Source organism: Linepithema humile, chromosome 1 (assembly GCF_040581485.1).
Source record: "Linepithema humile isolate Giens D197 chromosome 1, Lhum_UNIL_v1.0, whole genome shotgun sequence".
Taxonomy (NCBI): domain Eukaryota; kingdom Metazoa; phylum Arthropoda; class Insecta; order Hymenoptera; family Formicidae; genus Linepithema; species Linepithema humile.
The window spans coordinates 35,902,897-35,923,229 of record NC_090128.1 but is presented as its reverse complement, the minus strand read 5'-3'; the positions used below and the strand labels follow the sequence as shown (position 1 = coordinate 35,923,229).

Genomic DNA, 20,333 nt, shown 5'->3' with positions numbered 1-20,333 from the left:
GTCATCTACGTATAGTATATGGCGATTATTAGAATTTTGTTCTCTTCTCTTTTTAGATACACACATGGGTCTGCTTTTAGTCTATACATTCCATATTCTTTTAGTCTCTTGTCAATTGTATCGTTCCAAGCTCGTCTGCTCTGTTTTAATCCATATATTGCTTTCTTTAGTTTCCAGACTCTTTTTGTATTATCTGTTTCAGGAATACCTTTTGGTGGTGTGATGTAGATTTCCTCTTTCAATTCGCTATTCAAGTAGGCTGTCACTACGTCTGTGTGACTTACCGTCCATCCACGTTTTGCTGCGAGGGCTAAGAGGTACCTTATTGTCTCGTACCTTATCACTGGCGAAAAAACTTCATTGTAGTCTCTTCCTTCTATTTGTGCACAGCCCTTTGCCACCAATCTCGCTTTATACCGCATTTCTCCTGATTCCGTTTGTTTTCTTTTGTAGACCCATTTAACCGCTAATGGTTTTATTTTGTGTGGTCGGTCCACCTCTTCCCATGTGTCGTTTTTTTGCAACGAGTAAATTTCTTCTTGCATTGCCCTTTTCCAGTTCTGATTTTCTGGGCTTGCCAATGCTTTCTCCATTGTATTTGGGTCTTCTGCAGGTTCTTCCGTTGCCATATATGTTACGTATCCTGGTCTGGTTACTGGCTTCCATTTTTGTTCGGATCTTCTAGGTGTAGCTTCGCCTTGTTGCCTTCGGCGTTCGCGTGTTTGATCGGCTTGGCCTTCCCGTGCGGGTTCTTCAGATTCTTCCGCGTCTTCATTTGCTTCTAAGAAAACGTCACTTTGGCTCTCATCGGTGTTTTCTTCGTCTAAGAAATCTAAACTAAGATTTTCGTCTCGTTCACGCTCTTCTTGCAAATTTCTTTCTAATTGATAGACTGTTTCTTTTTGTGTCCTTTTATCCTCTTTAGCAGTTTCGTTGTAACCATCTTCTCGAAATATAACGTCCCTGCTCACGATTATTTTCTTTGTTTTTGGATTAATTAGTCGATATCCTTTGATATTCTCGTCGTATCCGATAAATATCAGTTCTTGCGCCTTCGGATCCCATTTATCTCTTTTTTCTTGTGGTACATATACCAGAGCCTTGCTTCCAAAAACTCGTAGGTGCCTTATGCTGGGTTCTCTTTTGCTCCAGAGTTCTTCCGGTGATTTTCCTTGTAGTGCACTAGCAGGGCTTCTGTTTAATAAATAGACCGCCGTGGACGTCGCTTCAGCCCAGTACCCTTTTGGCAAATTTGCGTCTATCAGCATGCATCTGGCTCGCTCTACTATAGAACGGTTTGCGCGTTCGGCTAAACCGTTTTGCTGTGGACTATACAGAACCGTTGTCTGATGGGCTATTCCTGAGAATTGTAATAATTCTTTAAATTCTTTATTTATATACTCGCGACCGTTATCTGTTCGAATCGTTTTTATTTTTTTATCTAGTTTATTTTCCGCGTATACCTTAAACCTTTTGAATGCTTCGATCGCTTCGCTTTTATGTTTTAGAAAGTAAACGAACTTTTTACGGCTAAAATCGTCTATAAAGGTTAAAAAATATTTGGCGCCGCCTAACGATTCGGTGGACATTGGTCCGCACACGTCCGAATGTATTAGCTCTAAAGGAACGCGCGCTCGTTTACCGCTATACTTAAAAGGTTTCCTACTTTGCTTGCCTCGAATACATACATTACATTCTTCTTTAGTCGTTTCGAAACCTCTTATTGTTTTGGCGGGACCCTTGATTAGTTGGTGCATTCCTCCTCTGCTTAGGTGCCCCATGCGCCTATGCCATAGGCCTCCTCGAGGTTCTGTTTCCATTGTAGCCAAGGCAGTTTCTGATGCCTTATAGAGTACATACACTCCTTCGTTTGGTTTGGCCGTTGCAACCAGTTCTCCGTTTGCGTCACGTATGGTGCATCCGCTCTTGGTAATGTAAATTTTGTAATCTTTTTGTACTATAGTATCTACTGAGAGCAAGTTTGCAGCTAGACCTGGAACATATAATACATTTTCAACGCAAATAATCTTTTCGTTTTCGTTTACCGTGACTTTGACTTCTGCTGTTCCACGAGCTACAGCCTTTAGTTGTCCTTGGTTGGCTGCTGTTATAATTTTATCGCACTTCTTCATTTCTTTCAAACAGCTGGCCCATCCCGTCATGTGGGTAGATGCCCCGGAGTCTAGATGCCACTCGTCACATTTCGTGCTTGCTTGGGCTTCAAATGTTGTGAATACCTTGTGTGTCAAACTATCCTTCTCCTTGGGTTCATCTTTTGTTTTATTACGACACTTGGCTGCATAGTGTCCGATCTTGCCGCATGAGTAACACTTGCTTTTCGTCTTTTCTTGCCCCTTTTTACGTATTGCCTTTGTCTTCGAGTATAATGCCGCTTCCGTTTCTCCTGTATGTTTTCCACTGTATTTTACCTCTTGAAGCAACTTTACTTTTATTGCGTCCGACGTAATGGCTGTGCCAGAGCTCTCTAGACCCATAATCATTGGCCTATACTCATCGGGTAATCCGGATAATAATTGTGACGTGACATTTTTGACGTCCGTCACAAGGGCGAGAAAGCCCGATTGAGGAGGGAAATTTGAGGTCGGAGACCCCACCGCGGGGGGCGACGGCCTCTCCCTCTTAATTCTCTTTTGGAGATTTTAGATTTTGCGTTGTAGCGAATTAAGCGAGTCGTGGTGAGTGGCCAAACTCCCATATTGTGAATTACCGTGGAGCAGCCTTCGTGGGACCTGCGAGGGACTCAGCAGGCAGGACGACGGAGGCCCGGACGGCGTGCAGACGGATCCAGGATAAGGGCAAGTAAAAACACCCTTGCAAATATCATTCGATTCCAGACACAGTCGCTACCGCAGTTACGATTTCAGATACGGAGCATATCGAGGCCGGTGAACGCACCGAGAGAGATGACGCCCGAGAGGGAAGCGCGCTCTCACACGCCGAAGACCCGGGGTGGAGTACCCGAACAAGGAGCTGTTGTAACGAGCCAGGAAAGAAGAATCCGGTCGGAACCTGGCCAGTTCCCGACCGATTCAAAGAAGGTTCGGATCTGGAAACGGAGAAGGCCACGAAGGGCGTTAACGGCAGCTGCCAAAAGAAAGAGACCGGGGTCACCTCGGAAAAGCGTCACGGAGGGCCGAAATATCGAGGAGCGACGCGAGGATCGAGATCGCTAAATATATCGAAGGATCAAGTAGCGCTAATCGATAGCGCGGATCTACATGCGCAGGACGATGCGCGGAATGTCACCGCTGTCCGGCGAGCCTCGCTGTCGTCACTGTTCGGCGAGTCGGCAACCTGAGAGGAACCTCAAGGACCACAACGGGCGTACCGACGTTTTGTAAGGCCACCACTTCGACTTCGCGGTAAGAGCGGTATCAGTAGGCGGCCCGAGCCTCGCGGAAATAAGAACCCGCCTGGTTTTCGTGAAAGAGTATTAAGAGTATCGAAATGTCTCGCGATATGGTGCGAGGTTAGATTTAGGCCGGGCCCCGCTGACTACCGCTTCTATAGAATAAGATTCCACCATGCTATTCCCCTCGGGGCTGCCGAGCCGACGGTCGCTTTGTATAGTATAATGTCTTTTGTATAAGTAATAATTTCGCGTCAATTCTCGTAATAGTGTACCGAGCGTAAGAACTTATTGAAGTTAGCCTGTCGTGTATTTCTCATCTTGACCTTCTGTTGAGCGTTAATACTAAGAACCATTAAGAATCGCGTAAGGAAAGAATTGCGTTGCACGCTGACTATTATCAAGAGAGATTAACGTAGAGTGAATAGCAACGACCGTACCCAATGAGAAGTATAGAACTGGTACGTCGAAAATATTATACCGCGTGAGACGGAAGTACGCGGACTTCCGCGAGTCGAATATCCAAAATCATAGAGCCTCTCTCCGAGGTAATTTATGTCTCCGCTCCACGGAATTGTTAAGGCGTCGATCACCCGGCGTCAAACTCACTTGATTACTCAATTATCTATATCACCTCATTACTGGAAATACATGTTATTTATTACTGATTAGTGTGTTCTTAATAACCGTCTATTTCAGACTCCTCTCTCCAAACCGGGTTAGCATCTCTAAAGAACCTCGCCCCTCTGCCATTTGTAGAGTGGGCTAGTCGCGCTTATCGCCGTTGCTTTCAAATAAATAAAATATTGTTTGACGTAATTTGTTCGTGCGGCGCGTTAATCCGCGCCTGGCGCCCAATCATAAGACTTGTCGAAATTGTTAACATCCAGTAAATAAAGCAACGAGGTTTGATACGCTTACCGGCGGGTCTACTTCTGCCCGACGGAAAAGTCGTCGCATAATAATGCGCCTATCATTTCTTCTTTAACCTCAAAATCAAGCTCTTTTAGTGTATGAGCTGTCGTCGTTATTATGTTAACGTATTCTTCTATAGTATTACAATCTTGTAGTTTAGTTGAGGTTAAGGTACGTAATAAGCCTACCTTTCACGTAAGTCCCTTATCTTCGAATGCGTTTTTCAGATTTTCCCACGCTTGTCTTGGGGTTTCCGCGTTCTGTATGTGGCCATAGTTTTGCTTTTGTACCGATAGGACGATTTTTGCTCTTGCCTTAGACATTTTCTTTGTGTCCGTTGTGTACGCTTCTTCACCGAGTATACAGCCCCAGAGATCTTCGGCTTCTAGGCACGCTCGCATAGCAAACTTCCACGTACTGTAATTTTCTCGGCCTATTAACTTTTCAATTAGACCTAAATTTTGTGTGCTTGCTTCTGCCATGTTTGCCACGTGTTCAGGTTCAGGTTAACCTGTCTCTCGCGTTTGTCGCTTAACCCACGCTTTTCCTTCCTTTTTTTTTGTTGTGTTCTAGAAGCTCGACTTTGAAAAACTCGATTTTAATTAATACTGAATATAACTGACAATGAGTGTACTAAGCCCATAACCTGTTATGATTTATCAAAGGTACAAAGAAAACGTGTGCACTCACTTGCGGTCAATCTAAGAGAGAGCTTTATTGTCGGAAACGGAAAACATACAAAAGCGCCATCGGATAGGCGTTTGCTTACTATTAGGCTACGGCGCGGGAAAAACAAATAAAAATCTTTTCGCAAGTCTTTCCAACAATATTCATTATGTCAATTACGACGATGAGAAATTCAAGTGAATCAAGGTGGCAGTAGATTCGAAAAATTAAAACAAATTTCGGAATATACATTAAATAATTTTCATACAGCTCTTGAAAATAGAATTATTGTTCACGACGCTGATTTAGCTCGATGGGCTATTCGGGCACAGGAAAATTTAAATGTACCAGAATTTACAGCTTTATCGCGATGGATACAAAAATTTAAAATAATACATAATATTGTATCTCGTAAAATAACAAAATTTATAAGAAAAACATCTATAATGCCTAACGTCGATTTTGAAGAAAAATGTAACACATTTATTGAAAACGTTAAATATCAAATAATAGAATATGGAGTTGAAAATATTTACAACAGTGATCAAAGCGGATTCCAATTAGAACTTCATGCTGGTTGTACATTGGCATATAAAGGAACAAAAAAGATTGAATCTGCAGTACAATCCGTATCGGCAACTACGCATAGCTATACTATATAACCTACTGTTTCAGCCGATGGTAGATTATTATCGCCTCTTTTTATTGTACTGAAAGAAGTTAGTGGAACATTTGGTCCCAGAGTGCAAGAAACAATGTTTAAGGCACCTAATATTTTTGTTACGGCTTCGAAATCCGGAAAATTAACAGCGCATTATTTAAAATTTGGTTGCAAGACGTACTTTTTCCAAATGTAGGTCCAAAATCTGTTTTACTACTAGATTCATGGACTAAACTTTGGTCATTGTCCAAATATTATTCAAGAATCTAAACCAGAATCCACAGAAGATATTATTTTGTTGACTATACCAGCTGGAACAACAGGAAAAATACAACCATTGGATGTATATGGTTTTCGTTTGTGGAAGAATTTTATTAGACACTTTTCTGATACTGTAATGCTTTTAGGTCTGGAAGTCAATCTGCATGTAAGAAACACCATTTTAAAATTACAGTCATTGACTCATAATCAATTTTCATCGCCAAGATTCAGAAATTTATTGAAATACGCATGGTATAAAAGCGGGTACGTAATAAATAAGCCCGAAGAATTCGAAACACCAGTGGAATTTTGTTTTCATAAACAGTCAAAACCAACATGCGATATTTGTAGCGCACCTGCAATAATTACTTGCGCATGGTGCAAAAAGTTACTTTGTATAAATCACTTTTTTCACGAACATCACCTTTGTGATACGTTTGTTCCATAAATTCATCTGTTTTTAATATATGTTAATATATGTATTATATTCAATATATGTAGTATGTTATTGTTGAAGGTAAAGTTGTAATTGTTTCGACATATATTATTATAAAAGAAATAAAATAATAAACAAACAAATGTTTCTAGTATTGATTAATAGAAAAACCTGAAATTAATTGGATTTTTTTGCATTACCATTGAAAAACAATAAATTGCATTTTAATTGTAAGATTTTTATTTATTTATTTCTCTTTCGATATAATCCACTCTTAAAAAAGGCATGAAAAATCGATACTTGAATGTATCAAAAGTATTGTTGACGCTTATCCGCGACGCTGATTGGTTATCTCGATTATTCTGACAGTTTAAGAGCAAAGATTATTTTGACGGTTATTTAAAATTTTAAAAATTTTATTAAAATATTTAGATTTCATAATTATTAAATTATTATAATAAGTGCACGGGCGCAGCGCGCGCTTGTATTGTTCTAGTATAACTATAAAAGTGTAATATAGAGGAGATGCCTTGGCAACAACTTTAGTGAACTTTGTTCTTTGATCAGAACATTTTTCCGAATACTTCATAACATGCTAATCTTTATTTCTAATTTTATTCATCTTATCAATTACACATGCGCGACAAACATCGATTACACAAGCGGCACAAACGATGCGTTATGCATATATATGCATATATCGCAGCGCGACGCATATAGTGCGACATTGACAGCTCATTTTTGAAAGATGCAATTTTGAAACATAATAAAATCATATATGGTTGTATTCAGCGTAAAAAATGCTACAACTTTTGTCATAGCAAAAATTTTGAAATTCGTAAAAATAATTAGAAGGGGTGAGGATAAATTAAAAAGTATAAAATTTTTTAAAAATCGAGCTACGCGGTTATAAAGCTCATAAAAGACCATGCAACTTTTATTCGAAACATTTTTTGATATCTCTTACAGTTTTGACGATATTCAGTCAAAACCAAAAAAACCGTTTTAACTCGTAGGGGTTGTTTCAACCCTAAACGTGCGAGAAAGCACATAAAAAAAAATACGTGTCTCTTATTTTGAGCTACTTTACAACATATTTAAAGCTCGTTAAAATCGGAGGGGGACACTTGGGTCCCTTTCCTTGTTAGACACTTAAACATATGTGGCAATTTTGTAAGTTGCGCTGTTTAATTACTGGCATTTTATTATTTCAACTGGTTAAATAAATTGCTATTTAAAAATAAAGGGTATAACTCTAATAGAATTTACTGAGACCGTTTATTGAGACACTAACAATGTACTATTATACATAGTTGACTGAATTTCCATTACAAATTACGTGTTTGAAAAATCTACAGTCGTTAAACATAAGCAGAAACAAAATTAATTTTTTACCAAAAGAGTTGGATACTTTGCCGCATCTTATGTATCTTGATCTTTCATCTAATCACCTTGGAAAGTATAATCGCAAAGCGTGGGAATGGCTAGAGCAAACTGAAGTCAGAAATAAATTGATAATATTATATCTATCGGACAATCTGGTAAGACTTGCACTATTTATTTATCAAAACATCATAAAAAGAACCAAAATTATTATAAGAAAATAAAAAGGTTGGTTTATATTTATTATCTACTAATAAATTATAAAAATATTAATTATTTTTAGTTAAAGGAATTACCGCCACAAATTGGAAAACTAAATGCTTTAATTACATTATGGCTTGGTGGCAATAAGTTAAAATGTTTACCACAAAGTCTCGCAAATCTAAAAAATTTAATATTTCTTGATTTGTCCAACAATGATTTGTTATATTTACCAGGAAGTGTGTCACATTTAAAGCCGTATATATATGTTGATGGAATTCCATTTAATTTGATGATAGATGACGATAGTGATGACGATACTGATGATGATAGTGATGATGATAGTGGTGATGATTTGACTACAAATTTGGAAGTGCCAAGTCTTGTGGATTGTTCAGCTTAAGTTATCCTGAAATATGGGTTTGTTGCTATTATTTCGATGTTTTTAATTATATTTAACTGGGCTCTTGAAAAATACTGTGTAAATCAAAATTATTTCAATATTTTTAATAATCTTGACGATTTTAGATTAGATTATACAAATTATGGTTCACCTGAAGGATTGATCAGATATATGGATAATGAAAGACATTGCTTCCTTTGTAATAATCCATGTTTTCGTTATTATGAAAAGCGCTTCATAAATTATCCTAAGTATTATAAAATATTACATTTTAAATTCCAAGTATCTTCAAGTATTCAGAGAGCAAGTTTTGAATGTTATGTTTGTTCATCAAATTGTGCTGAAATGTTAAGGAATTAAGAATACATGGTTAAATTATTAGACTTACAATTTACAACAGAATGTAACTTATATAAAAATATCTGATATGACCGATTTCAAAACTTTTTAATTTTATACATTCTTTGATGAGTATACATATAATTTATCAATATTTGTCGATATTATTATTTTTGCATATATTTTAAAACACAAAATTATGTATATATTTAGTGATAGGATATACTATCACTACCACAAATAGATTCGTACTTGCAAATTTTTAATCAAATCAAGAATGATCAAAAATCTTAAAACATCCTGCAAACTGTTTTTATTAAAAATTTTGAAAAATCTTAATAGCTTTAAAGTATTGAATTTGTATACATATGTTTGTGTTTGTGTGTGTATATATATATATATATATATATATATATACAATATATATATATATGTATATACATATACATATGTAGGTGGATTGTCAGGACACGAACAAACTAGACAGAGATTCCTTTTCTTATTCTTTATTCGTCGGATTCCGAAGTAGTTCTGTACTTCCTCTCTATCGGTAGTCCCCCGTCCGCACGGTCAGCCAGCTGGCCCAATCAGCTGATCGCATGCATCTTTTGCGCCAGCCCACACGCACATTCACACCAAGATCTATAGAGAGACGGTCAAGATCTATACTATAGATCTCTCTACTAGAATTCTCTACTAGAGAGTTATGATGAATAAATAAGTGCGCGCGCCTATATTGTTCCAGTATTTATAAAAGACTGGTTCTACAACTGGATTTTCAGTTGCAATGTAACTACCGCGGTGTGCACTATCTGCTTGTCACATTTAAACTGTCTATCATTTCAAACAGTAAATTTTAAAAAGCAATAATCGTATAAAACCTATGTAATAATTAAATTAGTTTTAATTTATTAAATTAATTACATAATAGTTTAGAAAATTAGTCTACACGAATATTTTAGTCTATTAAAAATTTAAAAATAAGGAATTATCGAACAATTTACAAGAAAAATGAGTATTTAATAACCATTTTTTATTTTAATAATAATATTAAGACTCCGAAAAATTAACAAATAATCTGGAGTAAAGGGCGAAAAGAGCCGTTGCTAGGTGTTTGTGCATAAAATTCAAATTATATTATGAGAATTACAAAGTTACAATCAAACGTTTCTGCCTATGTTAGGCCTTCTTCAGTGTCATTACGAAAAAATATATAATAAAACGGTGTCTTGCTTGTCGAAACATTAAGAAAATAAATAAACAACGCAGAGAATTCTTCTTTGTAACTAAAATCCAATATAGGAAGATAGACAAATGGAACTGCAACAATATTGTCCTTGTGAACTGACATTTTTGGTATTATTTTATAAATAATTGTGCAAACAACAATACATACTTATAATCAAACTTGTTTTTCACTGGTATACATATATTTCATTAAAAAACACAAACACCACGTGATCATAAAACTTTTTGGATGTAAGACTGATGACAGTGTAGGAGTATAAAGTCTAGTAAGACTTGTTTAGATATTTGGTAGGCGGTTGAATTAAATAGGAAAGTAGTGGAGCTGTTGTGGGGCAGCAAGCTAAGTGCTAGATTGTGGTACGAGGGATCCCGAGTTCAAAACCCGGTCGGCTTTTTAATTCTTTGACGCCTACAACAGAGAACGAGATGTAAGTCGTAGTCGTGGACGTATGGCAAGGCAGAGAAAAACGTAAGTCGTGAAACGTATTTACACAATAACTTTTCACGACTTACGTTTTTCTCTGCCTTACCATACGTCCACGACTACGCCTTACATCTCGTTCTGTGCCATCAGCCTAATTAATATTCCGTACTGGATTCCACGACGCGACGTCAGTTAAGACTGCTTCAACTGCATTTGTTACACTGCTACTGCGCAAACATTTACGCATCGGGTTATAAAACCACAGCATGTCTGAAATTTTAGACAGATGCTGTTTTCAAATATGTTGTCTAATTTTTTGGACACCAATTCTAAATATTTCGGACAAACGCGCCACTATTCTAAATTTCAGAGAAACTACTTTGATAATTAAAACAGATTGTCTGAAATTACTTTCAGGCACCCAGATCTGAAAATTCAGACAAAAATGTGTCTGAATTTTTAGGCAATTTTTTACAGTGAATCTTTTAAGATTTTTCGGAATTGAAAAGGCTAATTTGAAATCCAAGTTTCTAGCAATCGAGATGAAATCATTAGCAATAGATATTACAAAAGGTATCATAAAAAATCGGAACTGGAATTTTGTCTGCACATTCTTTCTTAACCATTCGACTTAGTTTACCTATTTATTTTTTTTTATCTTTGACACTTCGGTTTTAATTTATAATAAAATAATTTTATCATGAACGTGGAAGTCGAATTGTGAGACAATATCTTTCTCTAGCTCTTCCATACTTTCTGGACATACGGAACAGAGGTTGATTATAAGTATGTATTGTTGTTTGCACAATTATTTATAAAATAATACCAAAAATGTTAGTTCACAAGGACAATATTGTTGCAGTTCCATTTGTCTATCTTCCTATATTGGATTTTAGTTATGTTAGAAATAGAAAAGGATGTAGGCGGCGCTCGGTACTGCAGCGCTGTGTGCGACAGCGAGTGGCACCGGCGTGACGCGAGCGTCCGATGTCTCGCTTTCGAAAAAGAAGCAGTTGTTCATTCTATTGTTTTTCTGCGTGCGTCTGAGATCTCTGCGTAAAAGGGCAACGTGTCCTCGGTACGAAAAACGGACGAAGTGTCCTCGATGCGTAAATGGGCAAAGTTATCAAGGTGATCTCGACAGAAAGTCCTTAATGGCGTGGGAACCTATTTCTCGGACTTGAGCCCAGATTCCATCCCGTTGTTTCTCAACAAACATCGGGACGGTCCGAGACATTTATCGAGTCACCGCGTGGTCAAGGCCAAAGTGGCATTAGACTATCGTCCAACCAAAGTGGCATTGTATTATCGGTCAAGGCCAAAGTGGCATTAGACTATCGTCCAGCCAAAGTGACATTGTATTATCGGTCAAGGTCAAAGTGGCATTGAACTTTCGTCCAGCCAAAGTGGCATTGTATTATCGGTCAAGGTCAAAGTGGCATTGAACTATCGTCCAGCCAAAGTGGCATTGTATTATCGGTCAAGGCCAACGTGGCATCGTGCGATTTCATCACGCTTACGACACAAAGCGGCTTTTGTTTAATCATTCTGTCGAAAGGCCATGTTTTGTTTCTTTTCCTTTCAGGTCATAAAACACAGAGGAATACTCATAACCTAACATAATATTCCGACAGGTGAAATCTAAAGAAGAAGAAACGAATAAATTGGAAGTATTAATTTAATCAAATATTTTGGTGTACGACATTGGTGAGCCGCTCGAACCTTTATTATTTCCTTTAATTCTTGATTGTATAGTAAAAATATACCTAAAGATATATGTTCATTGGTGGATAACGCATTGTCACTTGCTTTATTAACGTATCTCTGAGACAGAATTCTCACATCCTTTTAATTAAATGTTAGTTTCTTAATTTTGATACATAACTGATTATAAATAATAGCCGATTGCAGGCGCTTTCGTTCTCCTACTTAGTTATATTACAATTGTTACGCATTCAAATGCTAGTTTTGCCATGGCGCCATAAAGTATCTATAATTTTATACTTTCTTAAAAACAATAACAAGATTTTCATTGTCTTTGATTGTTCAATACCATGCGTTATCATTTTTATGTTTTGCATTGTAATTTATGATATATGCTAATCTGTGCATTTGTAATTTTGTCAACTCAATCTTAAAATAATAATTATCTTGATTATAGTATATGAATGGTTTTCTTTTGCTTCGACGAGTTATCAGATCATTCGGTATAATTCCATTCTGCATTTCTCACCCTTTTTTCTGATGGTCATTAAGCGCACTAGCTCATGTCTATACATATTTTGGTCCTTCGAGCCGGATTCTTTTGATTCGACATTAAATAGTTTTTAAAAATGAGACTTTCTCACATCGAAGCTCGTATAGAGCAGCAAATTGAGTTGACAAAGTTAATATCCGATACTTATGATGATTTGATTGAACATGACATAACTCATACTTCATATCATGAAATACTTCTACGTTTAAATGTATTAAGAGAAGATTGGCAGAAATTTGCCACGATACATGACGCGATAAATATTGCAATAACAAAGTTGAAATTAGAGGAAGAAAATCAAATAAGGGAGCACATCTATTTTTCCGACAACTTGTTCACCACAACACGGAAGAATTACATAACCAACTGTGGAAGACTACAATCTCTATTGGAATCTGATCAAATAATCGGCAAGGAGAGTACACCCTCTCAATCGTTATGCACGACATCTTCTAATCCTATAGTGGTATCTTATCAAGCGAGATTACCACGGATAGACATTCCGAAATTCAACGGAACACCATCTGACTGGTTCTCTTTCAAGGATTTATTTCAATCACTGGTCTTGAATCATCCCACGCTTACAGCAGTCGAGAAATTGCAATACTTGAAAACGAGTCTAGTTGGATCTGCTGCTCGTCATCTCAAAAATGTTTCGATTAGTGGAGACAACTTTGAGAAAGCATGGCAGAATCTGACATCGTTCTATGAGAACAAGCGTCTTCTGGTCAATGCAGCTTTACATGCATTTCTAAATTTGAAGAAGATCATAAAAGAGTCAGCAAGGGAGCTGGAACAATTGTATACTAATATATTGCAAGTCTACAGCTCTTTGGAACTCCTGGGCAGACCGGTTTCGGCTTGTGACGATTTTTTAGTCTTTATTGCCACCCAGAAACTTGACAACGAGTCAATAAAGGCATGGGAACAGTATCTAGAAAATACTACGGATCCACCCACGTGGACTCAGTTCATGGGATTCCTGATCACCCGGCTACGAACACTACAAGCATTTGAGAAATCAAAAATTGGGAAATCTGACTCACATTCTCAAGGCCTTAAAACTCATTTCCAAGGGAAGCAAAAGGAGAATAAATCAGACAATACTCTCGGATGTAACATCTGCACCGGCAAACATCAAACTGCTATGTGCAATGAATTTACCAGCAAGTCTCGAACTCAAAAGCTTTCTTTAATTGCGAGATATCGACTGTGCTATAACTGCTTAGGATCCCATCGAATCGCTAACTGCCCTTCTACTAGACGATGTAGGAAATGTGGCAAAAAGCATCACACCTCAATACACAATGATCCTTCGCAAGCAACTGCATCAGGAGATAAGGATGAAAAACCTACTAAGTCATCAGATAGCACTGAACGAACAACGGAAGCGAGAGTTTTACATTCCAATATTTGTCATGGATCGCTTCAAGCGCAAACACTGTTAGCAACGGCTCAAATTCGGATCATAAGTCTTGATGGACACACTACTAAAGCAAGGGTATTGTTAGACCAAGGCTCTGAGGTTTCATTGGTAACGGAACGATTAGTCCAACGACTTAAAATATCACGCCAGCGCTCTTCGGTTCCGTTGGTCGGAATTGGAGCTCAATCTTCTAACAAGACCAAAGGGCTCGTTCACTTCAGGATTAAGCCACACTTTGACTCAAATTTTGAGACTACCATTTCCGCACATATATTGCCCAGCCTCACTTCCTCAATTCCTACCATGGAAAGTCATCAAGATTCATGGACTCATCTAAAAGGACTACAGTTGGCCGATCCTCACTTCTCATCACCAGGTCCGATAGATCTCTTGCTGGGAGCAGAGGTATACGCTCAGATTCTAAATGAAGGAATCATTAGAGGTCAGGCAAACACTCCTATAGCCCAATCTACCACATTAGGCTAGATCGTTTCAGGCCCAACAGGCACAGGTCTCTCTCAATCGTCCTTTTCAAGCTATCATGTTTCTCCGGATAAAAATCTTTGTATAATCTTGCAAAGATTTTGGGAGCTAGAGTCCGTTCCAGCAATACATCGTTCATCATTGACACCTGAGGAACAAGAGTGTGAGACACATTTTAAAACAACACATTCTCGAAACTCCACTGGAAGATACATCGTTAGACTACCATTCAAGAACTCAGTCGAGAAGCTAGGTGACTCTAGACAGAGGGCTAACCTTCTCTGTAACAAGTTACTTCGACGTTGTGCTACAGATCTTAAGTATGCACAAGCATACGTCGAATTTTTGACGGAATATCAGAAACTAGGACACATGAGACAAGTATCGGACTCGACATACGTTCCCCCACATGCCTACTATCTACCTCATCATGGTGTCTGGAAGGAGACTAGTAACACCACCAAATTACGAGTTGTCTTCAACGGATCGAAATCAACGACATCAGGGTACTCCTTGAATGATATCTTACACTCAGGTGCGAAATTACAAGTGGATATATTCGACGTGTTGTTGTGGTTCAGACAATTTCGTTACGTCTTCTCGGCTGACATTGAAAAAATGTTCAGACAGATTAACGTACATCCTGATGATTGGAAATATCAACGTATTATCTGGGAGGATCAGAACCATCAATTAGTTCCCTTTGAACTTACAACTGTTACTTACGGATTGGTCTGTGCACCTTTCCAAGCGCTACGAGTTATTCAACAGCTCACCAAAGATGAAGGTACACGATTTCCTCAAGCAATATTCACTATGACCAAAGGTCGCTACGTAGATGATCTATTCGGAGGCGCTGATTCAATCACTGAGGCTAAAGAATGCGTGAAACAAGTAAATCAGCTCTGCATGGCGGGCGGTTTCCCATTACGAAAGTGGATTAGTAATAATCCTAACATTTTGGAGGAAATTTCACCTGAGAATCACCTTGATTCTCACAAAATTAAGACTGACGACAATCTCATGATATATTCCCTTGGTTCAATGTGGGATCCAAGCAAGGATATCTTTTATTTTCATTTAGATCTGGTCCCCACGGACACCATCACAAAACGAATCATGCTCTCAACAACTGCAAGAATATTTGATCCACTCGGATTTCTCTCACCCGTCATCATAACCGCGAAAATATTAATTCAAGAAACGTGGTCAATGAAAATTGACTGGGATGATCCTTTACCACCTATCGCAAATAGCAAGTGGACTAAATTCATCACTAGTTGTCAAGATATGAACAAACTCAGGTTTCCAAGATGGATTGGTACCGATGCGTCTTCTCTGTTAGAAATTCATGGGTTTTGTGACGCATCATCTGACGCTATGGCCGCCGTGGTCTATAGCAGATCCACCTCTTCAGAAGGACAAGTCGCAATTCAATTCGTGTGTTCTAAAACCAAAGTAGCTCCTTTGAAAAAGCTAACCATAACTCGCTTAGAACTCTCAGGAGCTGTCCTGTTAGTAAAACTGGTCTCTCAAGTACTACGAGTGCTCAACAGGAAAGAAATTAAGGTCTATTTATGGACAGATTCGTCCATAACGCTCACTTGGATTAAAGGTTGTCCATCACGTTGGAAGGAGTTTATACAGAATCGAACATACTTCATACAGGATACATTGCCTCAGGCAAAATGGAGTTTTGTTCCCGGCAACGAGAATCCAGCCGACCTTGCCACTAGAGGAATGACACCCATTCAACTTGCACACATGACCATGTGGTGGCATGGTCCGACATGGCTCTCTCAGTCATCACCTTTTTGGCCTTCAGCTCCAGAGAGAAATTTTACCGGAGAACAGCTTGAAGAGCGACCCATTAGGGTCAATAATGCTCATATAGCATCACCCCAGCCATGGGACCTTTTAGATCGGTATTCAGACCTAAGCAGACTGTTGCGTATTACTGTCATATGCCAGAGAGCGGTAGCAAGGTTTAAACTACTACCTAACACGCCGACTCATACTCCGATATCCCCAACGGAACTCCATTTAGCTAAACAGTTTTGGATCAGAGAAGTACAGCGTGCCACATTCCAACGTGAATTGAAGTTACTGTCTGAAGGTAAGGTGCTACCCAAATCCAACTCTCTAATTCGGTTCACACCTTATATTGATGCCGTTGGAATACTTCGGGTCGGAGGACGTCTTCGCTCATCAAACTTGTCTGATAATGCCAAGCATCCTGCACTACTACCACGGAACTCAAGGCTCTCATCTCTTGTGATAGCCGAATCCCACCTTCGATCATTTCACGGAGGAACTCAGCTTACAACGTCCTTCATTAGAGAGGAATTCTGGATTATCGGAGGTCGAGCCTCAGTAAGACGTCACATCATCAAATGCGTCATCTGTGCCAGATTCAGACAAAAAAAGGCGCAACAGCTGATGGGGCAATTGCCTCCTGAGCGAGTCACTCCATCACGACCGTTTCTACACTCGGGAGTGGACTATGCAGGCCCTGTCATCATTAAGACATGGAGGGCAAAGAACGCTCGTACATACAAGGCCTACGTAGCTCTTTTCGTATGCTTCTCTACCTCGGCGGTGCATTTGGAGTTAGTCACTGACTATACAGCTGACGCTTTCATAGCGGCGTACAAGCGCTTCACAAGTAGACGGGGAGTCTGCGCCACTCTTACCAGTGATTGCGGCACCAATCTCAAGGGAGCAAACGCAGAACTTCAACGACTCTTTTCCTCAGCGTCTAAGGAAGCACAAAATTTGGCAACGTTATTATCAAAGGACGGAACACTCTGGAAATTTAACCCTCCATCAGCTCCTCATTTTGGAGGCAAATGGGAAGCGGGAGTCAAATCTATGAAGTACCATCTAAAAAGGGTAGTTGGAAACACCCTACTCACGTATGAGGAAATGAATACCCTTTTAATACAAGTCGAAGCGATCCTAAACTCCAGGCCATTGAGTGCGTTGACAGACGATCCGGACGATCTAACAGTCCTGACACTTGGCCATTTTTTGATGGGTTGCGCACCTACCGTGATCCCTGAACCATCTCTTGACAACGAAAAAACCTCTCGCCTATCAAGATGGCAACTCCTTAGAAAGATGCTTGACTCATTATGGACACGATGGTCCACTGAGTACCTCCAACGTTATCACTCCATTTATAAGTGGAATCAGGCTACTCGCTCCATCACTGAAGGGTCAATGGTGCTGGTCGTAGATGAGAGATACCCACCTGCAAAGTGGCCTATGGGACGGGTCGTCAAGATTCACCCTGGCTCGGACGGATTAGTGAGAGTAGTTACAGTCAAGACACAAACCTCCGAGATGAAGAGACCAATTACGAAACTCTGCCTACTTCCAACTGATAAGGATTAGCCTTCTTCGTTCGTCAACCAGGTTTACGAAGGCGGGCAGAATGTTAGAAATAAAAAAGGATGTAGGCGGCGCTCGGTACTGCGGCGCTGTGTGCGACAGCGAGTGGCACCGGCGTGACGCGAACGTCCGATGTCTCGCTTCCGAAAAAGAAGCAGTTGTTTATTCTATTGTTTTTCTGCGTGCGTCTGAGATCTCTGCGTAAAAGGGCAACGTGTCCTCGGTACGAAAAACGGACGAAGTGTCCTCGATGCGTAAATGGGCAAAGTTATCAAGGTGATCTCGACAGAAAGTCCTTAATGGCGTGGGAACCTATTTCTCGGACTTGAGCCCAGATTCCATCCCGTTGTTTCTCAACAAACATCGGGACGGTCCGAGACATTTATCGAGTCACCGCGTGGTCAAGGCCAAAGTGGCATTAGACTATCGTCCAGCCAAAGTGACATTGTATTATCGGTCAAGGCCAAAGTGGCATTAGACTATCGTCCAGCCAAAGTGGCATTGTATTATCGGTCAAGGTCAAAGTGGCATTGAACTATCGTCCAGCCAAAGTGGCATTGTATTATCGGTCAAGGCCAACGTGGCATCGTGCGATTTCATCACGCTTACGACACAAAGCGGCTTTTGTTTAATCATTCTGTCGAAAGGCCATGTTTTGTTTCTTTTCCTTTCAGGTCATAAAACACAGAGGAATACTCATAACCTAACATAATATTCCGACAGGTGAAATCTAAAGAAGAAGAAACGAATAAATTGGAAGTATTAATTTAATCAAATATTTTGGTGTACGACATTGGTGAGCCGCTCGAACCTTTATTATTTTCTTTAATTCTTGATTGTATAGTAAAAATATACCTAAAGATATATGTTCAGGTTTAAGGATAAACTTATTCCCGTAACGTTTGAGTGCTTTATTGCTGATGCCCCTGCCCGGGCCTTTGTATTACAACACAAAGGACATATGTCTTCGATGCCATGCTCAAAACGCAACGTTACGGGTACAGTAATTGAGGGCACTCGACATAATGTATTCCTTGGCGTTAATCACGTAAAACGGACAGATGAAAACTATAATTTTAGGACTGACACTGACCATCATAAGGACATGAAAAGCCCTTTAGAAGACTTAAATATACGCATGGTTACACGAGTACCATTTGAATATATGCACTCCATTTGCCTTGGCATAATGAAAAAGTGCATCGAAGCATGGGTGTTGGGAAAATTTGGTTGTAAAAATGGCAAGTTACGTGCTGCCGACATTGAGGCAATCGACGTTCGTTTAAAAGAATTGGACAATACCTGTTCTGGAAACTTTACTCGGCGACCTCGAGCTCTGTCAGAGTTCCAGCAGTACAAAGCAACTGTTTTCAAATATGTTGTCTAATTTTTTGGACACCAATTCTAAATATTTCGGACAAACGCGCCACTATTCTAAATTTCAGAGAAACTACTCTGATAATTAAGACAGATTGTCTGAAATTACTTTTCAGGCACCCAGATCTGAAAATTCAGACAAAAATGTGTCTGAATTTTTAGGCAATTTTTTACAGTGAATCTTTTAAGATTTTTCGGAATTGAAAAGGCTAATTTGAAATCCGAGTTTCTAGCAATCGAGATGAAATCATTAGCAATAGATATTACAAAAGGTATCATAAAAAATCGGAACTGGAATTTTGTCTGCACATTACCTTCTTAACCATTCGACTTAGTTTACCTATTTATTTTTTTTTATCTTTGACACTTCGGTTTTAATTTATAATAAAATAATTTTATCATGAATGTGAAAGTCGAATTGTGAGACAATATCTTTCTCTAGCTCTTCCATACTTTCTGGACATACGGAACAGAGGTTGATTATAAGTATGTATTGTTGTTTGCACAATTATTTATAAAATAATACCAAAAATGTCAGTTCACAAGGACAATATTGTTGCAGTTCCATTTGTCTATCTTCCTATATTGGATTTTAGTTACAAAGAAGAATTCTCTGCGTTGTTTATTTATTTTCTTAATGTTTCGACAAGCAAGACACCGTTTTATTATATATTTTTTCGTAATGACACTGAAGAAGGCCTAACATAGGCAGAAACGTTTGATTGTAACTTTGTAATTCTCATAATATAATTTGAATTTTATGCACAAACACCTAGCAACGGCTCTTTTCGCCCTTTACTCCAGATTATTTGTTAATTTTTTATTTATTGCATATTTATACTACAAATATTACAAGTTAAGTTTAAAAAAGATTTAATATTTAATATTTATTTCAGACACATCTTTACAGATATGCTTTTCGTAATAGTCATAATATTGTTGCTTGTGTATTTTTTCGAACTTAACAAGAAAAAATATTACAAATTAAAAAGAAATTTGCAATTTGCCTTTTCGTTGCCTGGTGAATCTATATTGACAGTGTTTGTCAAAACGCTGCAAATTGCTTGGAAATATGAAGGTAAATAAAATG

At 38.6% G+C, this 20,333-nt stretch overlaps 3 protein-coding genes across 8 annotated transcripts in view; all 3 read left to right on the top strand.

Annotated features, from left to right (window-relative positions):
* LOC137001233 (cytochrome P450 4c3-like) overlaps positions 1–20,333 on the top strand; it is a 32,672-nt gene that overhangs the window by 7,934 nt on the left and 4,405 nt on the right. Inside the window, exons 1-2 of one of the 6 annotated variants that reach the window (XM_067359744.1) lie at positions 9,403–9,484; positions 20,140–20,321. In XM_067359744.1, coding sequence (XP_067215845.1) covers positions 20,156–20,321 — 166 coding nt within the window. In that variant the 5' untranslated portion in view covers positions 9,403–9,484; positions 20,140–20,155. Of the gene's footprint in view, positions 1–9,402; positions 9,521–19,369; positions 20,322–20,333 lie in introns of those variants that run through there. The other 5 variants (XM_067359737.1, XM_067359746.1, XM_067359739.1 and 2 more) reach the window with 5 other exon arrangements.
* On the top strand, positions 12,641–14,476 carry LOC136997386 (uncharacterized). Its single transcript, XM_067348102.1, has one exon. It carries the CDS (start codon positions 12,641–12,643, stop codon positions 14,474–14,476), a length of 1,836 nt encoding a protein of 611 aa, XP_067204203.1.
* On the top strand, positions 14,483–19,349 carry LOC137001084 (uncharacterized). Its single transcript, XM_067359124.1, has 2 exons — positions 14,483–18,662; positions 18,740–19,349. The coding sequence occupies exon 1, from the start codon at positions 14,846–14,848 to the stop codon at positions 17,867–17,869; it is 3,024 nt and encodes a 1,007-aa protein (XP_067215225.1). The 5' UTR covers positions 14,483–14,845; the 3' UTR covers positions 17,870–18,662; positions 18,740–19,349.